Raw genomic sequence first — 24,523 nt, 5'->3', positions numbered from 1 at the left:
TAACCTCTGATGCGCGTACACATAAAGAATTGAAAAGTGGCAGATAGTAAGAAATAACTTATGAAAACTTGAAAAAGAGACATAATTTGTAAACTGCTGCATCACAGGATATTATCAAGAAACTAATCCTATGTCATCACTTACAAGGTTTGGCTTGGAGCATTTCGTTCTACTATTACTATAATTTCAAAAATTATGCCTGTTTTCTAAAGTTCAAACATTGCAGAAGTGTTGAAAATAAGTTGTGCAAGTGCCCTGTTTGACACTCTCCTGCGATTCAGGACTGCCAATTGCCAGTCGTTGAGAAAGGTCCCACAGAACCTTTCTGTGACCATAATGTGATCTTTTGTACTAACTTTGCTTGCAAGTGAAAAGAAATGGCTGGACTGCCTAAAGAATGTGGATATGGAGCACTCAGCACCAGCTCTCAGGAATGCACTGGTCTGGCCAGCCGACTTCCCCTCACAATGAAAGTGTTAAAGTGAGACACCTCACACAGTGCACCTTCAGAAAAGGGAATGGGGAAGCATGGTGGAGGGGAAGGCATGAAAATATGGGGAGAGTTGTGAAAAGGCCGAGTCCCCATTCACATATGTGTAAACCATAAAAGTGTTCACAACATGGTCTTTGAAACAATTTCAAATGAGTAAGAATAAAATATAAAATATGTAAGTCCCTGCCTTTCTTCCTTTCTACTGCCCTCACTAGTCAGTGGGCATCCTTCACAAAGCTCTTCTTGTTCCAGGTAACATTCCTGGTTCTGCCGGCCTTCAGTTACAGGATCATATTGTGTCACACTGTCTCTAAAGGTCAGTCCCTATATGTAACAAGTGTTCCTTCTCATTGGGATTTACTGACATATTCTATATGGAAGCAAGCCTAATGCCTGCTAGACACTGCCTAGAGCTGAAGAGGCAGGCAGAGCCTTTCATTCCTGAATCTGTTGGCTCTTGGCTGGGGTAGGGGAAGAGAAGTCCAGGACACACAATATACAACATGCAACATCATTCTTTATTATGACAAGAAGCAGAGATCATGAGTGGGAAAACTTCACAGAACTGGTCTTTTGGGTGATTAAATGTCTGGCCTACAAATTAGCTTTGGCTTCTTGGTCAGCTGGACCTCTAACCACAGTCACAGGGGAGGCATCACGCTGGAGAAAGGAGAACCAAAGATGATGTGGATGAAGATGAAGGCGAAATTCAAGAGCTCCATTTAGGGGCTCTGCGTGAAGGCTTCCTCTGGAATCTTGCCCTCGGCCTGGAGAAAGTGATGGGAAGGAGTTGGGCCAGAAAAGACAGGAGCCCTAAGTTTCATCCCTAGGCCACCCAGCCTCCACCTTCTTGGCTTTCCTAAAGGTTCAGAAACATCCATCGTCTACCCACTAGAATCCCAGACCTCACCTTGAACATAGTGAAGACCTGTCCAGCTGCGGTGTAGTTCCATTCATTGTCCTGAAGGCACCTGTGGTGGGACAAGAATAGGCGATCTTCCTTACTCACAGTGCAGACATGCTGACCATGCAATGCAACTGATAAATCCATGGCATTATTATGCTGGAACACAGGTTCTAGAATGAACACGATGTGTAATGATGAAGACACCTAGTGTAAACCAAAACATCTACCCAACAACATTGATGTCCACTGGAATTCAAAGCTGTAAAATACAGCTGTTCAAAAGAAGAAAGGTGTTTAATTTATATTGATAAAGAAAGATGTTCAAGAAAATAAAAAATGGAAATTAAAAAATACAAGTTCCAAACATTCATTTGAGATATAATCACATACTTTAACATTCACCGTTTAAAATTCATTTTAGTGTAGAATTTAGTGAGTATTTAGTATATTCGCAAGGTTGTGCAACCATAACAACGCACAATGATCTAATTTTGGAATATTCGCATCACCTTAAAAAGAAATTCCTTATCTGTTACCTTTCACTACATATTCCCCCTTCACCCAGACCACAGCAACCACTAATCTGCTGTCTGTCTCTGTGGATTTGTCTATTCTGGATGTTTCATTTAAAGGGAACCATACAATATGTGGCCTCTTGTCTCTGGCTTCTTTCACTTAGCAAAATGTTTTTAAGGCTCATCCATGTTGTGGCATGTATTCAAACTTCATTCTTTTTATGGGTGAGTAATATGCCATTTTATAGATGAATCACATTTATCCATTCATCAGTGGGTGGCCATTTGGGTTGCTTCCACTTTCTGGTTATTGTGACTAATGTTGTTGGAACATTCATGCTGAAGATTTTTCATGAACATATGTTTTCGATTCTCTTGGAATATACCTAGGAGTGGGATTCCTAGATCATATGGTAACTACATATTTAACATATTTTGGAATTACTAAACTGTTTTCCACAACAACTGCTCCATTTTACATTCCTACTAGCAATACATGAGAGTTTAAATTTCTCCACATCTTCACCCACACTTGTTATCATCTGTTTTATTGAATGAAACCATTCTAGTGTGTACGAAAAAAATGGTATCTCATTATTGTTTTGGTATGCATTTCCATAATGATTAGTAATGTTCAGTATACATTCATGTGCATATTGTACACCTTCTTTGGAGAAACTGCCAATTTTTAAATTGAGCTATTTGTCTTTTCATGCTTGAGTTGTAAGTGTTCTTCATATATTCTGAATAATATGAATACATTTTTTATCATTCTATGGATTGTCATATCACTTGATATGTCCTTTGATGCACAAAAGCTTTTAATTTTGATGAAGTCCAATCTGTCTACTTTTTCTTTGGTTGGTTGTGTCTTTGGTGTCATATATAAGAAATCATTGTCTAATTTAAGGTTACAAAAATGTACCCCTAAATTTTCTTCTAAGTGTTTTATAGTTTGAGTTCTTACTTTTAGATCTTGGATCCACTTTGAGCCACTTTTTGTGTTTGTGTGTGGTAGAGGTAAAAAATTATTCTTTTGCATGTGGGTATCCAGTTGTCCAGCATTATTCGCTAAAAAGGCTAATTGTTCCCCATTGATTTTTTTTCAACCTTGGTAGAAAATCAACTGACCCTAAATGTGAAAGTATACTTGTGGACTCTCAATACTATGGTATTGAGCTGTATGCTTATCCACGTGCTAGAACCACATAGTCTCCTTTACAGTAGTTTTGCAGTATATTTTGAAAACAGGAAGTATGAGTTCTCAAGCTTTGTTGTCCTTTTCCAGGATTGTTTTGGGTGCCCTGTATCCAATGCATTTCTCCCCCATACACATTTTAAGATACCTAAAAAGATCCCTAGCTTGTTAATTTCTGCACAGAAGCCAGCTGTGATTTTTATAGAGATTGTGTTGAACCTGCAGATCAATTTGGGGAAGACTGCCATCTTAACAATATTAAATGTTTCAACCCATGAACATGGGATGTCATTCCATTTATCTAGGTCTTATTTAATTTATTTCAACATTTTTACAGATCTCAGAGTGTAAGTTTTGCACTTCTTTTGTTAAATTTGTTCCTAAGTATTGCATTCTCTCTCTTTTTTTTCTTTCTTTTTTTTGCATGGGCAGGCACCGGAAATCGAAACCGGATTTCTGACATGGCAGGCGAGAATTCTGCCACTGAGCCACCATCACACCTCCCAGTATTCCATCCTTTTTGATGCTATTGTAAATGAAATTGTTTCCTCGATTTCAATTTTGGATTTTTTTAATAGTACATAGAAATTCAAATGAGTTTTGTATATTGATCTTGTATCCTGCAAACATGCTGAACTTGTTTATTAATTCTAATAGTTCTTTTGTTGAATCCTTATGATTTTCCTTATACAAGATCATGTCATGTGAGCATTAAATTGCTTAAAAATTATTTACATATAACAATATAAAATTAGGACAGTTTGTCCATGGGCCTGTTTTATTGGCAGCAAGATAATCCAAATACTTATTTTTCCACATTATCTGCGAGTTCCCATTATTCATTTCCTTGCTTCTCCCAGCTTACCCCTATCCCCAGTACTCACTTAAGAGACCACTCAAGTTTCATCCCAGACTGGATAGAGAAAGCCTGCACCATTTCCTGCTGCTCCTGTGAGAGGGTGGGCATGCAGCTGAAGGAGAGTGTGGGCATCGGAGTTGAGAAGGCATTCTGTGTCTCCTTGGGGCTAGCATCCCTCACAAACAGCTCCTCGTTCACAATGCACAGACTGGAGGAAAAGTGGGACACTTCTGAATGATGGACAACTCACCTTGAACAAATGATCCATCTCCCCCAGCCACTCAGCAACCAGACTTTTTCTTTGGCTATTACCCTTTCCCCTCTTACAAAACCCATGTATGGAGAGACTGTCTGCCAGCTTCACTATATTTGTAGGTTTACCCACAAACCAAGGATGGTTTTACACACCCATTTACTCTTCACAACACCCTGAGGAAGTGGATACTCTTATTTCCATTTTCATAGAAAGACACTGAGTCACAGACCAGCCATGTTACTTGATAAATATTACACACTAGTGAGTTTTCGGGTCAGGAAGAGAACCCAGTATTCCAAATTCAGAGCCTACACTCTCAACTACGGGATTAAAATGATCCTTGGAGCGACCTTCTGACTTTCTGCAATGTTGACAAAGTCCCAAGGACAGTACTACCACATTCCCACACTGTTGGCCCCAGGCTGGGATGGGTGATTCCAGGTGGTGTCCACAATAAGCACTTACCTGGAATTGCTGCCAGGGGTAGTGATGAAGGTCTGCGTGAAGGCACGAACAGATCCCTGAAACTTTCCTTCAACTTCAATGACAATAAACAACAATACCCCCTTAGAACGGCACATGATTTACATGCTCACAGGCAGTGGTACTCAATAAGGATCTGAGTTGGTACTCACATGGCACCCTGAAGTGGGCCAAATGGGGACAACTGTTCACTAGGAGCCAGGAGGGGAGGTTGGGGATGAAAAGTGCAACAATAAGAACAATCAGCTCCCAGTGATAGGGCCTCTACATGTGACAGGCCCTGCGCAAGCACTTCATAATTCACTTGATTAATTTTTCACAGCAGCCCAAGAGATGAGAATTACTAGTCTCATTTGCAGATGAAGAAAATGGTAGGTTAAGTAACTGGCCCAAGGTTGCAGATAAAGACCTGGGATGCAAGCCCAAACAAATTCCACAGCCTGTGTCTGTAATTTTCCATCAGTACTGGGGCAGGTAGGCATGGATATAGGTCAAATATTGGTCATTCTAGGAAAGTATAGGGTCAGGAGAAGAGAGTGGTTAAGAAGGGGAGGAATGCATTCAGAGAAGGCACACAGTCAGTTAAGCCTGGACAGTTCTGAGAGTGAGCCTGGCAAGGTGGAGGAAGCAGTGCGGGATCTGGAGAAGGGGCTGTATAGACACTTACCTTCTTGGAAAAACCCATTGACAGAAAAGCAGAGCATTGTTTCCTGAAAGGTAAGAATTGAGACGCTTAAGAGCTTATTGAATCTCCTACCCATTTCAGGCTTTCTGGGACTGATTAAGGGAGGAAGCTGATACCCACTGTCTGAGCACACACGTCCACCATGAAGGAGCCAAGGTCATGCTGGGTTTTGGGCAAAACACTGAGGAAGTTAACAATGTCACGCTTTGTGTGCTTCAGCAGTTGAGCCCGCAGATCTGTGGGAGAAGAAAAGAAGGTGAGCAGCTGCCACACCCTCACTGGCATCTATGACTTTTCACAGCTCCTTTTCCATCTTGGTCTTCCCCCATCTCAGACTCACTAGGGTCCTTGAGTTCCTTCATATTCCTGCTGCCCTTGAAATACTCATTCAAGCTGCTTCTAGGAGAAAAAGAGCAATGAGAGGCGGACAAGCCAGGGTGGGCACTGCCAGGAACTGGCCTGCATCTGCTGGGGAGCCGCATGGCCCAAGACCAGAATCTGGGCTGTAATACTCACAGGGCTGTGTCCTGGGATATGAAGGGAGTGGTCAGGGAGAAGCAGGCTTCATCGTGGTATGCATCAAGGAGACCCTGTCGGTCTCCATTATCATAAATCAAGTAATACCTGTAAGGAAGCAAGAGGTCAGGTGATCTCTGTGGTCTCAGCTCCTAAGGGGACTTAAATGCTTCTCCTCCCCATAAGAAGACCTGTGCTTGCACCAGCCTGAACAATTCCTGCCCTTTCTGCCTTGGGACCCAAGAGTACTCACTGCTGCAGGAATTGCAGGACTAGACTCTTCAGGGTCTCAGATCCTTTATAGCTTTCCTGTAATCAAAAGTTCCCTTGCAACCATGTGGCCCGCAAAGCCTCCGTTGAAACACCCCAACCCTTGATTGGCCCCTCCCCATCACCTTGCACGGTTTTATTATCTCGAGGGTTTCAATGCCAGTGGTGATTGGAGATGGTAACTCCTGGCCATCCTGGGGAAAGAAAGTGGAAGTCAGTGCAGATCAGGGAGGTGGCACTGTGTGAGCAATGAGATGAATGGACCTGGGAGAGTGTAGTGGGCAGAGGTCAAGTGTAAAGGGGCCCTGAAAATTCAGGGTCTTCACTAGGGCATCCTGGAAGACAGAGAAGGTCTATAAGCATTGTAAGGTTCCCACATGGGTCTGTTCCAATGAGAGTCAGAAACAAAAATCTAACCGGCAAGACCAAGAGCTTCAGTGATAGAGGAGTCAATGATAAAGGAATACACTTACCAGGCGTAGTAACTTGGGGAAGAGTTCCAGGATGAAGCTGTCAAAAATTAAGAAGACATAGAAAAAAGGAAGTGAAAGTGTTGAGTTGCCCTGCCTCATGGAATCAAGTGAGACACAACCCTGTACCTCCCACTCCCACTCCAGGGCCACTGTCCCTCCAGGGATCCTGGGTACCCTCTATGGACTGACCCAGAGGGAAAGAATGATCTCTCTGTCTCCCTCCTGCTCTCCCTTGCTCTTACTCTCCTTTTCCCTTCCCTCTTTGCTCCTGGGAAGTTCCAGCATGGACTACCCTGACTCCCATTTCCAGGGCCACAAGAAGTAGCATTTGGAGCTCAAGCTACAAGGCTTCCTTCTCCTCCCTGGGTCCCTACCCTTCCTCAAGTCCCCAGGGAAGCTCCACAGTGGGAAGGGAATAGGGTGGGAGCCCAGGGTTCTGCGACCTTGTCATGTGTCCTGCAGGTATGGTTCTGGCCAAGACATTCCCTAGGGATGATGGCTCAGGATGCTGGGGCAGGGGGATGAGTGGGGAAGACTCAGGAGGCAGGGAGGGAATGACACAGGCAGGAATGAGGACAGCAAGGGAGTGAAGGTGGAGGAGACAGAGATGAGGGAGATACAGGAGAGTAGACACAGAGGAGAAAGCGAAAGCAATGGAAAGGGAAGGGATAGAAGCTCTATCTTGGTGGTGGTAGGTTAAGGAAGAAAAGAAAGAACAGGGAAATTGTTCCCCTGCTGCAGCCCTTTCTTTCATCTGACCCTGGCTGGTCCTGGGGTCTGAGGGAGGAATGGAAAACATGCACTTGTTGGGCTGGACCCAGCATTTGAGCCTTTGTTACTTGTGTGATCTCTCCCAGTGTGAGCTGGGCATGGGAAAAGTAGCAACCATGGGGGCAGAAGCCCTTCCTTAGAAGGAGTAAAGGGTCAGGGCCCCATACAGCATAGGATTGAGAGTCTCTGGCCACCTCCTATGATCATCACATTTTCTCCTGATGTCCCCTATGACACTGGGCCTGTCTTAGTTGGTTCCTTGTCCATGGAATCCCACCTGACTCGGGCTACACAGTGTTCCTCTGAAGGATGGGGAGGATCCTGTCACAAGGACAGTGCCCCTAAGAGAGCTGTCCCCCTGTCATCTTCACACTACACCTGCCTAGGGATGCCCTCTGTCAGCTGGCAGTGACCCACCTCTGTTTCCTTGACTTAGAGAATCCTGGTTTCTCCCCAGGAAGCCCTAACTCCTGGCATTGGGCCAGAGGACAAAAGAAGAGATATCATGACAGCAGTCATCCTGGGGCCTTGGTCCTCACCAGAGGGCAGGACAGACCCATCTCAGCCTGGGACATGTGGGGAATTCCTTTAAGCATGGAAAAGGGGGCCCATAATAGGCCATGGGAGGGAAGCCCCATCTCAGCACAGAGACAGGAAGGCTTGGGCCAGAGGAGACTTCTCAAATCAGGGCACCAGGATCTGACTTTAGGCTGGACATCCCTGGTCCTGCTGAGAAAGGAGATCTGCCTCCTCTAGCACACTCATGGGAGGGCTTGCTAGAGAAAGCTGGGTGCAGAGAGGTGGGAAGCAGACCCTAGCCCCAGTGGGACAGGTGAGCAGGCAACAGGAAGGCAAGGAGATCTAAGCATAACTGAGTGATACAGAGAGAAGAGTGGGCACAGCACATGATCTTACCAAAAGATGAGGGCTTCCACCTCCTGCAGATGGGCACTGTCAGAAGTAGCTACTCAGAGGGCAAAGTGCCCAAAGGGGGCAACAGTGGCTACCACTGACCTTGTGTAGGTGGACTTCTCTGTGAAGGAGCTGCACAATGGGTTCTCTTCTAGCCACAGCTCTTCCAGCTTCAGCCCTTTCATCTTGCCCAACTCCCATGCTGACTTCAGCTGGGAAGAATTGGGGAAAAGGAGAATCAGGGAAAGAGAGACATCCAGGCTCTTGCACCTCAGCCCCCACACTCACCCACAGCTACCTTCATGATTGTTATATGTACCCTAAAATCATTAATCCCCACCTTCACCCCAGATTTGATCTGGCTCCTACTTCACACCTCATTTTTGGAGATGTCCAGGATCTTAATTTTGGGGGCTTTCTGTATAATGTCAGACAGACCATCCAGCTGGTACAGTTTGTTGTTGCGCAAGTTCAAGGACAACAGCTTTGGGGGAAGAAGAGTTAGAGTGATGGTTACTATCTTGGGCTTTGGAGAAAAATCTGCCCTCTATCTACTTATTCCACCCCTCTCCCTAAATGCCAGCATGGGGCCTGAGGCCTTACCTCAGGGAACTCCTCTTCGATGATCTTCAGGGTGGCAGCCATGCAGTTTCTTCGATTCAGGATCATGTCAATATCATGGCCCACCAAGTCTTCAGGAAGCCAAGAGAAGCAGATGAGAAGACTGAGAGGGTCCCAGCTGGACCAGGGCCAGAACCAACCCCTCCACATTTTACCATTCCTAATCTGTCACATAAACAGCCCCCTAATCTGCCCTCCATTGCCCTAGGATTACTGCAATCAGCCATACCTGGGTCAAAGCGTAAACTCTGGAGGTCAAGAGCTTTCTGGAAGATATCATATCGTTTGTGCATGGTCAGCTGCAGAAAAAGAGACAACTCTGAGGCTGTGGTGATGGGGGTGATGGAGAAATTGGGGAAGAGGTAGGTCTGGATGTGGAATCATAGCATATCTTGAGACTGTATTACCTTTAGCTGTTCCACTTTTTCTGGAGTCAACTGATTCTGCACAGAGTGGGGAACAGAAGAGAGGTTGACAAAGATAGGTATCTGCAGGAAAGAGAGGCAGGGTAAGCACCAACAACTCTAATCCCAAAGAAGACAATCCAAGACAGTCCAGTCCCTGGACTGTCATCCTGCCCCCTGCTAAGCAAAGTTAATATCCTCGATACACACCTTTCGGTTCTCCTCATCAGAAATCTTGCAGTTGATATCTCTCAATGCAGAAGCAGTGTAAGCATCTTGTATAAAGAATTGGGCCCGATTTTTTACGTAGTGAAACTGCAGGAAGGGGAGCAAGTATAATAATTTCAGAGGCTTGAGCCCTCCTGTTCAACAGGCCCTCTCCCCTGTGCCCACTCATCTGACTTCATCATCCTCTCTTACATCGACTGGGGTGAAGGGGACACTACAATGGGCCTGGATTGAATCCAGCAGCCATGTCTTGTCATACTTTCTCCCGTAAAGAACCTAGGGGTGAAAAGAAAGAATGGAAGACAAGAGTGACCACTCAGAATTATGGCTGAAGAACAGACCTTCTTCTGACTCTCTACCGAGCTGTAAAAGGACTCCTAAAGAAGAGACCACTGGCATAAGTTCCCATTTTTCTGCCAAACATGGATTTTCTAAATCCCCTATCCCTTCATTTCAAAGCTCCAAATAATCAAATAAGGTGTTTAACTTGACTTTCTTTTTATGAAGTTCCAGGACATCCTTCCAAATACAGATCCTGCCTGCTCCTCTGACAAGGACTCCAGACTTGAGCCCCACCCTCTCCCCATCCCTTACCCTATCACATATACCCATTCACAAACATAAAACACCCCTCCCCCCCACAGCTTGAGCTAAACTGAGGCATCAGATTGGAGTTGTTCCATCTCTTTAGCAGTAGTTTCGACCTTTGCCTTTAGACACCCTCCCCTGGCTTCTCTGCAGTCAGCCTGTTGCCTTTCTACCAGTTCTCTGAACCTGTTCTTAGATGATCAAGGATGTAAACACTTAGTAACAGAAAAGACGGTTTACCAAATCCACGTGTTCCCAGCAAAGTACCAAGCTTTGTACATGAGAACACCACAACTCCTCCTGCACACCCCCTGCTTTTGTCCTGGACACTCACTGTGACCTTGAACCAGCTCCTCTGGGTTTCATCCTGCCTCTTCTCCTCCACTTCTCTCTCTGGATGTTTTCTATCTCTCCACACAGCAATACGGGTATGGTTTTCATCATGCCATTTCATTCTCTTATTCTTGGGTTGGATCATATAGGAGGTGCTGTGGGGAAGTGGAGAGAAGGAGGGTATCTATAAATGCTAAGAATGTCTTCTACACTCCCTTGCCTTACTGATTACAGGCCTGCAATCACAACTGTTCCAAGATTATTTCATTCCTAACATTTGTAATTTTCCAGTGGGGGAAGAAAACAGGCCACATAGACAGAAAGAGTTACATAGTTGCAGCCAACCAGGCTACCCAAACACTTACTGTCTTAGTTGGTAGTTCTCAAGGGCATCCCTCGTTGCCATATTTCCATTATCCTTTTGAATGTGGGAAGGCTGAAGCTCAGACCCATCACGTACATAATGAAGGTCCCCCTTGCCAAAATTCCCCTGGGAAGAACGCCAACCTCTTTTTCTTCCTCGAGGGAAGCTACCACCATCGCTGTATTCTGAAATAAGGAAAAAAATACATACCATGCACTATGTCTTGGGCTGAAACCACGGAAGGCATACAGTGCCAACCATCCCTAAGAGAACAATCACACAAACTCCAGAGAACAAACTCCTCTGCCTGTCCAAATATGAAAGGCTTATCTGACAGATGGTAGCATAATTAGGGGGAAATCTTAGAAGAGGAGGCAACTGTGGTATACCGTTTAAAAACGGAACAGGATTAATAAGGAACAGAGGTTTGAGCATGCATGGGTTAGACCAGACACCAGCCATAACCCATGAAGGAATCCTAATCTTGCCTTCTCTCAGGTCTCTCTAATCTAATAATGGCAGCAAAACAGGATGTGCTTCCCAAATCCTCTAATATCTCCCAAATCCAATTAGCCACCAGACTGATTTCATTAACAGTCAACAAGGTGTACTTCCTTTGCAAGTATAATATGAGAATTAATGGCAGAAAGGGCTAATGTAACAGCCTCCTCTGCCTCTAGCCTTGTCTAGACTGAGCTTTCTTTGTACTCAGCCTTAAAGTAGGTGACTTTTTCTTTAACTAGGGTCTGAATGATGAACTGGTATGATAGGTGCCAACTACAATTTCCAAGTGTTTAGAGATTTTCCTTTCTGTTATTTATTTCTAGTTTGATTTCATTATGGTTAGGGAACATACTCTGCATGATTTCAATTCCTTTAACTTTGTTTTGTTCACATTTATTTGATGGCTCCGGAGATGTCTTTTACATAGACTCATGAACAAAATTGTGTTCTCTGCTCTTGATGGCCGAGTGTTCTAGTCAAGTCATTTAGATACTGTTGGCTTATTGGGTTGTTCAGATCTTCTATATCCTTGCTGATTTTCTGTCCAGAAATGCTATCACTTTCTTGGGGGAGGGGTGTTGCTGAGGTCCTTACTAAACTGTGGATTTGGCTATTTCTCCTTTCAGCTCCATCAGTTTTTGCTTCATGATCTTTGAGGCTTTGTGGCTGGGTGTGTATACTTTGAGGACTGACATGTCTATCTGGTGGATTGTCCTTTACCATTACATAATGGTTCTCTTTGTCTCTAGTAATTTTATTTGCTCTGAAGTCTACTTCATTGGATATTGTAACCCCAGGTATCTTTATAATTTTATATTTCCCTCTGAATTCACTCCTATAGAATTTTGTTGTTGTTGATCCCCACACTAGCTCTGTTGTCATATCTAATTCACCATATGGCAAGATTTGGATGTTCTTTTGGCATCTATAAAAATAGGATATTCTCAATAGTCTCTCCTATAAGTGGATCCTTGAAGGATAAATTATTTTTAATGTTTTCAACTGAAACAATACAATAGCAAGAAGGCAATAACAGTAGTTTTGGGGGAGAAGATGTTAAGACAGACTGTTGGAAACCAGATTTCTTTTGGGCTCTAATCTTTACGATTCTCTAGGTTTCGATCAATCAATTTTATATATTAATTACTCCATGTGTCTCAGGGTGTACTTAGGAAAATTCCATTCACTCCTGATCACTCCTGGTGTTACTGATCATGAGCAGGCCTCAGATTGACTCCTCTGGGATACATTGCTTTCACTGTGTGACCCGCTGTTAGGACAGTCTTGGTACTCACAAACTTTGTGACTTTCCCTGGGTAGCACTTGGAAATGAAAGTAAAAACATGGATCTGGAAATTCTTTTGCTCTACCTTAAAAATACATACAGAATCTAATCACTTTTCACCATCTCTACTGCCACCACCTGGGCAAAATGACCAACATTTATCTCCTGGATCATACTGCTTTCAATCTGGTCCCTCTGCTTTCACCTTTCTTCTTATAGTCTATTTTCAACATGGCATCCAGAGTGAATCTTTAAGGCCTAAGGCAAATTATATCACACTTCTGCTCAAAACCCTACAAAAATGGCTTGAAGTCCATAAAATGTTAAAAAGCCACAAACTCATAATGATACTAAACAACAGCAATAGGAAAAAGGAACATTATTGGCAGTGTTTGGAGAAAGCCAGGGAATCAACTCCTTTCTATGAAAATTCATAAATGAAAGGAATGAGTCAAGTGTATTTCAGCTAATATACAGTGAAGACATGATAGAATTTGAATATCATCCCTTAAAAGCTCCTAATTAAATCAAGGATCTAGGCAATAGTCATTAGTGTTTGGTACACGTCACAAAAAGTGAGACAACTAGATAGCATGTCCCTTGTTATGGAAAAACACCACATCACTTATACAGTAGTCTTGTCCAAAGACAACAAAAACATCAGGGGAAGGCAAGAGCAGGCTGGAAAACACCTCTTCAGAGACACAAATGTAAGGAGTTCTCACAGGCCCCCTACCCTAGGGGGAACAGAGAGAAAAGTTGCCCTTAATTTCAGTTTCTTAGCGACACACACACACACACCTTCTTGCATTTGTTAACAGCCTAAAAACCAGGGAGCCAAGAGATTCAGGAGGCCTGCATCCCAGACAGGTGAGAGAAGAGATGGATCCTTTTTACTTCTAACTGTAAACCCAGGGAGCTCTGAGGGCCTTCTGTGGGCCAGCGTCTGTGCCTGTGAACCAACATTCTGTTACTTAATCTATTTTTCTCAACAAGGCTGTGGTATGCTGATTCACCAACTCCATGCCTTCCCTTGGGTTGCTGAAGCTTATCGAGTTGCAGAAAATAGAAAACAGAGTTTGGTGTGACACTGTAATGAGAGTAGAAGGATTTTGCTACACTCTATTTCATTCTACTGAGGTTCTAATAAATGGGGAAAGAGTAAAGTTAAACATAGGCAATAGAATGAAATGTGTAAACAACCAGGGAACTGAATTCATCGTGGCAGTACCATACCCTCTGGGAATCGTCCGTCTTAGAAAAATGTGTCATCACCCATATCACCCATCTTTGCATTTATTTGCTTTTCTTTTCCTATCACTTTCTTCGTTTATATGCAAGTATTACAATTTATATGCAAAAGACTGAGTGTCATTATTATACCTGGTTGATTCGTGGGGGATTCATCTGGAGTGAGCACTGGTCATTTGGATCATAGACCTATACCTATCTGGGTTACCCATTTCCTCCTGGTTTCATATCTTACCCAGCCCTCCAATCACCCAGCTGTGCTGTGGGGATGTTCAGGAGATTTGATTCCAGAAGCATCATCAAGTATTAAAAAGGAAAAGAAGGACCCAAACAATTACAAGGCTGGCACTATTTCATAAGTCTTATTCCAATAAAATGTATATATCAAATATATGATAGTTATTGCTTTGTAACAATGATTAAACTGAATTACATTATATTACATTGGTGTTAATTATAATTATAGATAAAAGAAATAGCATTGGATGATTAAATGAATAATTATCAAGGAGAATGTGAGTGATCATGTTAAACTTTTTATTCTGTTCTCTAATTCTCTAAAAAAACAAATAGAACTTGTGTAATGGATATTTTTAATTGACCCCTGGAAATAAATTAAAGGGAAGACAATACTGGGCCACTGTAACTTTAACAGAAGTTATAAATCAATTCATGGCATTGAACAAAACAGAGGAGGGTTAATTGTTGGGGAAAATTCATTAAAGGGTGCAATTATGGCCTGCAGTCAGTATATGACGTATAGTAAGTGTCAGAGTCATTTTTGACAACCGATGTGACTTCAGAGTTTTGATGAGGGGAAGCTGTAAACATGAAGAAGCTTACAGTTACAACAACCCTCAGATAAACTACTGGGTGCATAAACAAGGCCAGAGCCTCCTCTCATGATGGTGGGTCAGACATGGGCAATCTCAGGGAAGGCCTTGTGTTGGGAAGTTCACAGGAGAGTGTGTACATGATAAAAAGCCACAGAGGGACCCAATGGATGAAAACACAAAAGACAAAACATTCATACTACTAGTCCACTTACTGAACTTTTCCATATCAGAAAAAAAACCGTCTCACAGTCGAACTGCCAGAATTACAGGTGATAGGAGTAGTATAAAGCAGCTAGTCCCTGTCACCCAGACTGCCTGGATCCCCACTGAGGCTCCATCCACCATGTATTTGACTCTCCAATATAGAAACAGTAATGTGTCCTTTATGACATCATGTATGTTCATATTGCTACTTCCTGTATATTTTGGAATTCTGCATACATCATTGCTATGCACTGAGTACATGGCGACAGCATCCCTGCGATGGTAAGGAAGAATGGGGTAAGAAGGAAAGCAAAACTTGCCCAATGGCAACTGACATTTGCTCAGTATTGGGGAAACTTGCTATATTTTTCTTGAAATCCTCACAGAAATCCCATGCTCCCTTTTCAGACAGAAAAATCAGATTCCCAGAGGCTAGGCACATTTCTCAGACAGGTAATTGGCAGATCAGGCATTGTGTTCTCACCTGCTGGTCTGCCCCCACATCCTGAGTCTTACCTGAGCTACTGTACTGGTTCTCCCTTAGTGGTGAGGTTTCAGAATTCATGGGCAGAATTCTGTGAGCAGGCTGGGGATGATTTATTGTGCTAGTCACTCCTGTTTGGATGGAAACTAGCTGTCTTGGATCAGGTGGAGGGATCTGTCTTGGACTACATGGAGATGGGTCACAAAATTTGCAGATTAGAAGTCACTTCGGGGAACTATACAAAGATTCGGGCCGGCAGTGTCTGGTGGAATACACCCATCTCATCCGATTCTATCTACATCTATTTCACAGCGTGCTTAGTAAGACTAGCATGAACTGAATCTTTTCTTTGTCCCATTAATATTTTGCATTATTGTACACACAGAAATGGAGTTAAGTATGCTAAAACTGCAGCTTTGATGATTTAGGCTTTGCAAAGAATGGTGAGAGAAATAAGAGGGTTTTTTTTCTGAAACCAGCAGGCATGGCTCTCTGGACGTCAGGTGAGTGTAAGAAGAGCTATCTGGACATGCTGGCATATCTGTAGTTGAACAGCCTTGTGACTGACATAAAGAACTGCTCCTGTCTCAGAGAAAAGGAGGGGTATGTGTGTTTCTGCATGTGCCTGTGTGTTAATATTTTGCATTATATGCATTTATAATTATGTTACAGGCATTGTATATTGGCAAATGAACTGCCAGGCAAAACTGGGTCCTACTGTACATTTTCATGTTTTTGCTTTTTGTTTTTAGTAGGCTTTTTCATGCTGTTTTTTAGTGTTTATTACTCTGCATTATTAATTATAGTTTTCTGTAGATTCTGTTGAGTTTTATATGAAGACAATCATATCATAATGACAGTTTCTTTCCACTTTTATATGTTTGTTTGCTTGCTTGTTTCGACTTATTGCAACACCTAGGAGACCGAGTACAACGTTGGAAAGAAGTAGTCCTCTGTCATCCTTGTCTGTTTCCTGATTTTAAAGGGAACGTTTTTAACATTTCACTAAGTACGGTGTTTGCTGTTATTTGTTTTTCTTTTACATGGTCAGTATCAATTTAAAGAAAAATCTTTCTATTTTTGGTGTGCTGAGAGTTATTGTTCTTGTTGCTATTCAATCATGACTGGTTATTTAATTTTATTGTATACCTTTTTTCTGAATCTTTTGTGATAAATGTCCTTTTCTCCCTCCTTTATTCTATTAATATTTTGAATTACATTAGAGCTCTCCTAAGGTTAAACCAACGCTCCGTACTTGGTTTAAGCACAAATTTGTTAGGCTCTATTATCCCTTTCTTAGCCACTGCTGCTGGATGTAGTTTTCTCTTATTTTATTTATATTTTTTGCATTTATATAACTAAAGGAAATTAGCCAATAAGTCTGCCTTTTCATGTACTCTTTCTCCAGAACTCTTTTAATATTAAGATTTCTTATTTCTTCTTGACTTGGTCTGGAAAATTACATTTTATCTTGGAATTTATTTATTTCATCCAAATTTTGGAATTATCAGCTTTATAAAATTACTTTTTTCCTTGACAACCGTGGAAAGACATGATATCAATCATTATTAAGTAATTGAGAGGCAAACAGCCTTTTCATCTAACATCAAATTTTATTTTATAATTTTTGTCTTTGAATGCAATGATATCAAAATATACAACATATTGATTTAATAGGAAAAGATCTGCAGCTTACTGATGTTGGGGATTTTAACAGATGCCATCATGCCTATATATTAAATTTTTCAAATGTTAGATGGTTAAGGAGGAGGGAATTGCAGCACTGAAGTAACAGAATTTCTAATATAAATACATACGTACTTCAATTAAGAGAATAGTGTACACAAGGTAGAAAGGAGCAGGGCTAGAAAGAACGTGGACTTTGAAATCATACATATCTAGATTCAAATCCTGACCCCATCCCTCACTGCTTATATGATTTTAGGCAAATTCTTAATCTCTCTGAACCTCAATTTCTTCATACAGTCAGTGATACTGTTAGCCCCTATTCTAGACACCTCGTAGGACTGCACTTCTTTTTTTTTTCATTAATTAAAAAAAAATTAACTAACACAACATTTAGAAATCATTCCATTCTACATATGCAATCAGTAATTCTTAATATCATCACATAGATGTATGATCATCATTTCTTAGTACATTTGCATCGATTTAGAAAAAGAAATAGCAAGACGACAGAAAAAGAAATAAAATGATAATATAGAGAAAAAAATAAAAATACAAAATGCAAAAAATATATATAAAAAACAAACAAACAAAAAAACTATAGCTCAGATGCAGCTTCATTCAGTGTTTTAACATAATTACATTACAGTTAGGTAGTATTGTGCTGTCCATTTTTGAGTTTTTGTATTTAGTCCTGTTGCACAGTCTGTATCCCTTCAGCTCCAATTACCCATTATCTTACCCTGTTTCTAACTCCTGATGGTTTCTGTTACCAATGACATATTCCAAGTTTATTCTCTAATGTCAGTTCACATCAGTGGGACCATACAGTATTTGTCCTTTAGATTTTGGCTAGTCTCACTCAGCATAATGTCCTCTAGGTCCATCCATGTTATTACATGCTTCATAAGTTTATTCTGTCTTAAAGCTGCATAATATTCCATCGTATGTATATAGCACAGTTTGTTTAGCCACTCGTCTGCTGATGGACATTTTGGCTCTTTGCAATTGTAAATAATGCTGCTATAAACATTGGTGAGGACTGCACTTCTTGACCCCTTAGTTTGTGTGGGGCCATGAATGTGACTAGTTCTGGCCAATGGGCTGTGAGTGGCATGTATTTTTTCAGGGCCAGAACATATGGTTGTTAGTTTAAGATCTACAGGACCTTCTTCCCCTCTGGCACAGCAACTGACAATTTTAAAGTGGTGGCTTATCTGTCAGTTTGTGTCTCTGAGCCATTCCTGTGATGGACATGGGCCTGCCATAGATCTTTAATAGGAGTAAGAAGTAAATTCTTGTTGTTTTAAGCCACTGGTGTTTGATGGCTGTCTATAACCACAACATAAACTGGCTTCTCCTGAATCACATATCTCACCTGTAAGTTAAAATGAGACTCCTTCAACATTTCTGTTAGGGCTAAATGAAATAGAATATGATGAGGTTATCACACTGTTTGGCCTATAATAGGGACTCAAAAATGGCAGCTATAATTATGAAATAGAAATAACACAAAATGGTTTTGAAAAAGTGTGGAAGATTTGTATAAAATGAGAGGTTTTGAGTCTGCTCACACTGACGGGTAGGTTATATCCTGCTTTCAAGAGTGGGACACTTTATTTGTTGCTATATATATAACACTTCTTAATGACTTGCATTTATGCACTTGTTTTTTTGCCACCATGATATCAGAAACTTGCTTACAAGTTGGAGGCATCTTTGAAAAATGAAAAAGTGGAAAGATTAAAGCAGAAGAAAGAGAATAATGAAATAAGTTAAATTGAATTAACATGCAATAAGTAATTGCTTAAGGGGAAGAGAAATGGATTATAATAATGAGCGAGCATACATTCCATCACTCTTAGTAAATAAAGGTTCAAGGTATTAAATGTGGTAGAAATGATTTAGTTTGAACAGGGTTTCCCAAAGTACTTTCAGAAGAGCACTACTACCTTAAATGCTCTGTAGACAAATGCTCCATTCCCATTAAAATTGGGGAAATTACCATTCCTTTGACAGTCACGTTGCATATTAATCTATTACCTAAAAATCCTACAGTATGGGAACCCTTTTACCTTCATTTCTGTATGTCGCACACTTCTTTACAGTAGAGCACATTTTAGTTGCTGATGTTGTCTCTCTGATTTGATGTTTTGTTGTACAAACCTGGAAATGCTGAAATGAGAGAAAAATAAATTGGATTATTTAAACTACATATAATATATCACAAGTGATAATATCTTTAACCGTCCATCAAACAATATTTATATCTTCCATAAATGTAAGCAGGGACTTATTCACTCAACTTTACATGTTCAGTACCACTTTCATGTTGTGTTACATGTGAACTTCCCCTATAATTTTATTAACATTTTTCTTAAATCAACTCACTGTTACGTTCCACGTGAAAGAAAAGAGGGAGTTTTAAGGAAGGAATCTAAGAAGCAATGGTTAGAAAATCATGGAGAAAACCAGAAAAGAATAGTGTCTGGGTGTACTAGTTTAAGACATTTGGAGATCCTAAACACAAAGAGATTATGGTGACCCACTCCCAAATGTATTTTGTAAAACTACTTCAAATTAAGTATAAAAAATAAATTTGGAATTTGCACATAACAGCTGCTCTAACACTTACTGAAATATCAAATTCTTAATTAAAAAAAATCCCGTCCTCCGGTCTCTATCAGATTTTGCTTGTGCCTGAGAATATGTTTAGAATATTTGCTGGAAAAATGAATCCAGGGAATAAAGAGAACCTCACAGAATCAAGTAAGGGTCAGAAATTAAGAATGGATTTGGAATTATCTATACAAATTGTTATCTAGGTGGTCTCTGGCGTCCCTAATAAAGCATGGCCGGCAGAGAAGCAGACGAGGTCAATACACTGCACCATCAGCGAACAAGACAGGTGATAGGTAAGGGTAGGGCTTTATTGTGGGGGCAGGGTAGTGGGGAGGTGAGACGGCATCCCAAAGGGCTTTCAGAACCCAGCTCCCAAGAAACACCCTAGGAATAATCTGTTACTGCCCTCCCACACACACACCTACCTCCCGCAGTGCTTTCTCTTCCTTCACTTCTGACACACCAAACACCCCCTCACCCCAAGCACCTACCTCTTGTTCTACTTACCAACAACAGCTTCTGTGACTCCAGGATCAGGTCACACAAACCCACGGTATTTTTTTCTGTCGGGCGTACACAAGTTTGGCCACATTCAGAAATCCCTCCCCCTCCACTCAATTCCCTCAGCCCTCCGCTTTTTTGGCCAGGCCTTGGCCAGAGGCCGCTTTGTGGTGCCTTAATGCCGAATTCTCCCACAAAACATCTGGTAGCGGTTAACGTTCCTCCTACCTGAGTACAACCCGCAGAGTGTTAATGTTGATAGGAAGGTTGGGCTCTGAGCCACGGTCTGAACAAATTAGTCCTGACTCAAGAGCGTGCACCCCAGTTATAAAAGTCTTCCGCACTTCCGTGCCTAACTTCTAAGGAGTCTAACCTAGCTGCGCTTCAGGCAACTTTCAACAGACTTAAGGGGCGTGGCCTAGTACGTGACCCTACGGGGTCACATGACCACCAGATCCACGTAACTCGTCACTGTGGAGACCTGCTTGACTACCGTGGACTACCATGGCGACAGTCCTGACAGTGGGATCCAAGGGCCCTTAAACGTCACATGGCCGACAGGGCTGAGCCTGCCACATGACCATAGGGTGCCGCGTGACCATGGAATCCATGCAACCAACAGCAGTAAGGTAACCGCCGTCTCACGTGTCTGTATTTGCACGTACCTTCAGCGTTCCATACCCCACCATCTTCATGCGACAAAGCAATCGGAGCCTGCCATGTGTATATAAGAGGGTGAGGCTAGGTGGGTTAGGATGGGCATTATGCATGTTCATAGCATCTACCTGTGCCCTGAATTAGATTACATATGTGACTTGGAGAACTGAACCTTCGAGCTGCTGGTAGGGGCCACGTGAAGAAGGATCCACATGACATCAATGTTAGGTGTCCACAATGTTCTCTTGACTTGAAGAGCAGGGCCTACCACATGACTGTAGTGTCCACATGACCAGAGAGACCATATGACCTTAGGGATTAAGAGCCCTTGGTGCTGTCACCACCAGTAAGGTTGGGTCTACCATATAACTGTAACTAGCATCTACCTGCAGCACAGGGCTACTCACATACTCATGTGCTGGGGAGGGCTGGATCTGCCTCCTGCTAATGGGATCCAGTGTCAGTAGGGTTCTCTTAATGTGCATGGTTCAGGGTGCCATCTGTTCATGTGACCTTGAGATCTGAATTTGCCCACCTTACTGGGCTCTCCAGTGAGCCTAGTAAGTCAATTTTAAATGTTAACTTGGAAATATGTATTTAATGATTTTGCTAGGTCCAGGCAATGCACTGGACATTTTAAAGATGTACTGGACATTTTAAAGATGAACTCTTTGATAGTGGTAACTATAGAGTAGGTACTCCAATTTTACAGAGGAGGACTTTGAAGGACAAAGGTGTTAAATTGATTGTTTAAGAAGGCACAGAGTTTGTTGGTGACAAAGTCACAATTTATTCCTGGGCAGATTCTGACTCCAGATTCTGTGCTTTGATGACTCACCAGATTTCCCCTAAGGAAATTAAAATTAATTCAGCCTCACTAATTCAGACTAAATGGAAAGCAGCCTCAGTTACTGAAAAGTTGAGATTATGCAGGACCTCTTCCAAATGCTGTTTCAAGTACTATCCATAATTGGAACCGATCAAAATGTTTACTCAGTAAGTAAGGACCTCAGGTCATCTGTTTTAATGTCTAGCCATAAATTTATCATTAATATATGGAATATTTGTATATGAAAGGAGGCTTAAATGCTAGATGTCAGTTGAAAACATTTCCTTCTTTAAATAAACTCCAAAAAGGGAAACATTGCAAAGTTTTGGCCTCATAGCTGGCTCTTGCCTGAATTGCAAAAAATATATAAGTGAATGGAATCTGAATTTAAATTATATTTTCCTGTAATGATATTCTATTTGTGCTTCCCCAAAAAAGGAAAGAGAAAGTAGAAGGAGAATATAGATTATAGTATTTTTTTAATTGCAGTTTCATGAACATCTTCTTGATTTGTGTGGGAAACTGCGGCTTTATCTGTATGTCCAAAGTGAATTTTGTATTTTTTTTCTAGTGTGCTGGCGTAGGCAAACTTCTTAATAATCTCTAAGCAGTGGAATTATTTTGCTAGGTCTTGGCAATGCAGCATGGCTACATAAGTAATCAGAAGAAAACTCGACGAACTGCATTTTGTACCATGGTTCAAGTTGAATATATCAGTAAGGGCAAAAGTTAGGGTTGTGTGTCTGTGGTTCTAATCCTATTGAAGGAAGCCATGATTTTCTTTGAAGTAAGGAATAGAAAGAGATGACAATATTTGTGGAAACCTAGGAGTCTCAGATAATTTTGGAAAACTATTCATGGGACATGTAAATACAGGTGATGAATATAGAGCCACGTATTTACAATAGAGCTTATTACGAATTCTAATTTGATTTTGGAAGCACCTATATACATTCACAGCATGGAATTTGACATCAATTCCTGATGTCTGTCCCAAATCTAGTTTCTATAATTATATACAGATGGACAGGTCAACAGTGTAAGAAGCAGCAGTGAAAGACCAGCCCACCCACGCTCAACTGAGACATATGTATCATTGATGGTGATCAGGGTAACTTTTCTTCCCCAAAAGAAAAAAACTCTCAGTTTGTAAATTTAAGTCTTCTTTTTAAGTCAGAATTATCTTCTGTCAGACCTGATACTCGTGTCATTCAGTCTTTCTCTGAGATGATTATCAGATATTTCTTAAGGCCCAAGTAATTGATTTGTTACATCCGTGGGAATTATCAGTCCTCTGTAATGTACATTTGGAGGAGGGTAACTCTATAGATAAAAATCTGTATGTCTACGGTCCACATACACTAGCACTTTAGACAGGTTGATAAGCCTTTTCTCTTGCATGTGATTTGGCAGTATTTGTTGGGAACAACTTTTCCTTCTTTTGCCTTTTTATTTTGTGGTGGACATTTTGGAGGTCAGTGCTAGTGGCTTTAAAATTAACGGCCTTACCTAACACAGAGAAGTGATAAAGGGGAGTAACAGAATGGTTGTAATGGTGTTAAGTTAAACATACTCAAATGGTTTTAGTTCAAACACCAGTACGTACAACTGAATCAGAGGTCCTATTTGAGTTTACCCTCAAACCACAAAATCAACTTACTTGGCAACACTATTTCAGGTGACATTTTCACATGGGGCTGTATTATTATGGAAATTGTAATTAAAGCATGATTTTCTTTGTTCTTTTACGATATGCATTAGCTAGAAGTAACTTTACTATCAGTGCCAAGCAAAGGGAAAGGAGAGATCCAGTTAAGATGATGCTCCATGTCAAAATGCCCAATGTACCCCCACAAATCCCAAAACACCACCCCCCTCTTGCAACATAGGTTCAACAGCTCTAGGTAATGGCCTCCTTCTTTTGGGAAGGCTGCAGTGTGCAAATAGCAAATTCCATCCACAATGAAAACTTCTGCCTGGTCAAATGATGGAGAAGAGTGAGAAGGTAGCGATTCCATTCAGGGCATTTGCTGATGCACTGTGTCTCTTGAGAGGATGATATGACAGTCTGGAATCATTTGAAAATCCCCTCCGTATGAAGACCATTCAAAATAACCACTGTGGTTTTAGGATTTTCACATTATTACAAGGGTAGAATTTGCGTAGTCCCAACTTGGCTCTAGTTATCTACTCAATGCAACTACTTTTTTGCTATTCAAAATGTAATACTAAGTTTTCCTGTTACTTTATCAGAGGTTTATCGTTTGTTTCTTGTGATCAGTTTATGACTGATAAATTATTATCAGTAATTAGACCCAGTGAAAAATGCAGAATATTCAAGGTTTTTCTTTAAGCTTGTATTGAAAACATCAGAAAGTATATTGACTTTTTAAAAATGATTCATTGGCCAGAATGCTTGGTTAGCTTACTCAATCGAGAGGTTAGCAAATAATTCATCAGTGAACATGGCTAAACTTGTTTCATGGTCTAGATACAGGCTAAAACAAAATATTAGCAAATACATACGCTAAACCTTTATCTATATGATATTAAAGCATCTTTATTAACAGTTTACATCTTGATGTTTAAATTTCAAATCTGCATATTTGTACATTGGGTGAGTACCATATTTTGAATTTTCCTCTGACATGCATATTTTGTGATTTTTTTAGATACATATTCTCTCTAAAGTATCTATAAATGTGTATGATAGTGGGAAAATGTGTTTTTTTAATTTTGATACAGTTATATGAGACTGACTTTCTTCTAAAGGCCCAAAACTTTTAAA

The 24,523-nt window shown here is 41.2% G+C and overlaps 1 protein-coding gene and 1 long non-coding RNA gene across 9 annotated transcripts in view; one reads left to right on the top strand and one right to left on the bottom strand.

Annotated features, from left to right (window-relative positions):
- Positions 1-1,001: 1,001 nt before the first annotated feature.
- On the bottom strand, positions 1,002-20,805 carry LOC143670815 (nuclear RNA export factor 2-like). 8 transcript variants are annotated; one of them, XM_077145806.1, is made up of 23 exons: positions 20,478-20,804; positions 20,256-20,311; positions 19,202-19,301; positions 10,878-11,061; positions 10,514-10,667; positions 9,784-9,867; positions 9,574-9,678; positions 9,367-9,447; positions 9,189-9,258; positions 8,942-9,030; positions 8,715-8,822; positions 8,441-8,550; positions 6,656-6,692; positions 6,308-6,376; positions 6,166-6,221; positions 5,913-6,020; positions 5,737-5,795; positions 5,517-5,632; positions 5,379-5,421; positions 4,694-4,766; positions 3,998-4,180; positions 1,404-1,464; positions 1,002-1,260 (listed from the first exon to the last, which is right to left on the bottom strand). In XM_077145806.1, the coding sequence occupies exons 3-23, from the start codon at positions 19,242-19,244 to the stop codon at positions 1,216-1,218; spliced, it is 1,878 nt and encodes a 625-aa protein (XP_077001921.1). In that variant the 5' UTR covers positions 19,245-19,301; positions 20,256-20,311; positions 20,478-20,804; the 3' UTR covers positions 1,002-1,215. The 8 variants fall into 8 exon arrangements, with proteins under 8 accessions (XP_077001921.1, XP_077001923.1, XP_077001920.1 ...); XM_077145808.1 differs by lacking the exon at positions 20,256-20,311 and having other exon boundaries at positions 5,737-5,792; positions 20,478-20,805; XM_077145805.1 differs by lacking the exon at positions 20,256-20,311.
- The window catches only part of LOC143670817 (uncharacterized), a 92,219-nt gene continuing 82,901 nt past the window's right edge, over positions 15,206-24,523 (top strand). The window contains exons 1-3 of the long non-coding RNA XR_013169454.1: positions 15,206-15,238; positions 15,923-15,943; positions 19,952-20,041. This is a non-coding gene — a long non-coding RNA (uncharacterized LOC143670817). The remainder of the gene's footprint in view (positions 15,239-15,922; positions 15,944-19,951; positions 20,042-24,523) is intronic.

Source organism: Tamandua tetradactyla, chromosome X (assembly GCF_023851605.1).
Source record: "Tamandua tetradactyla isolate mTamTet1 chromosome X, mTamTet1.pri, whole genome shotgun sequence".
NCBI classification, from domain to species: Eukaryota; Metazoa; Chordata; class Mammalia; order Pilosa; family Myrmecophagidae; genus Tamandua; species Tamandua tetradactyla.
The sequence above is the reverse complement of the archived record's forward strand: the minus strand, read 5'-3'. Positions and strand labels throughout refer to the sequence as shown.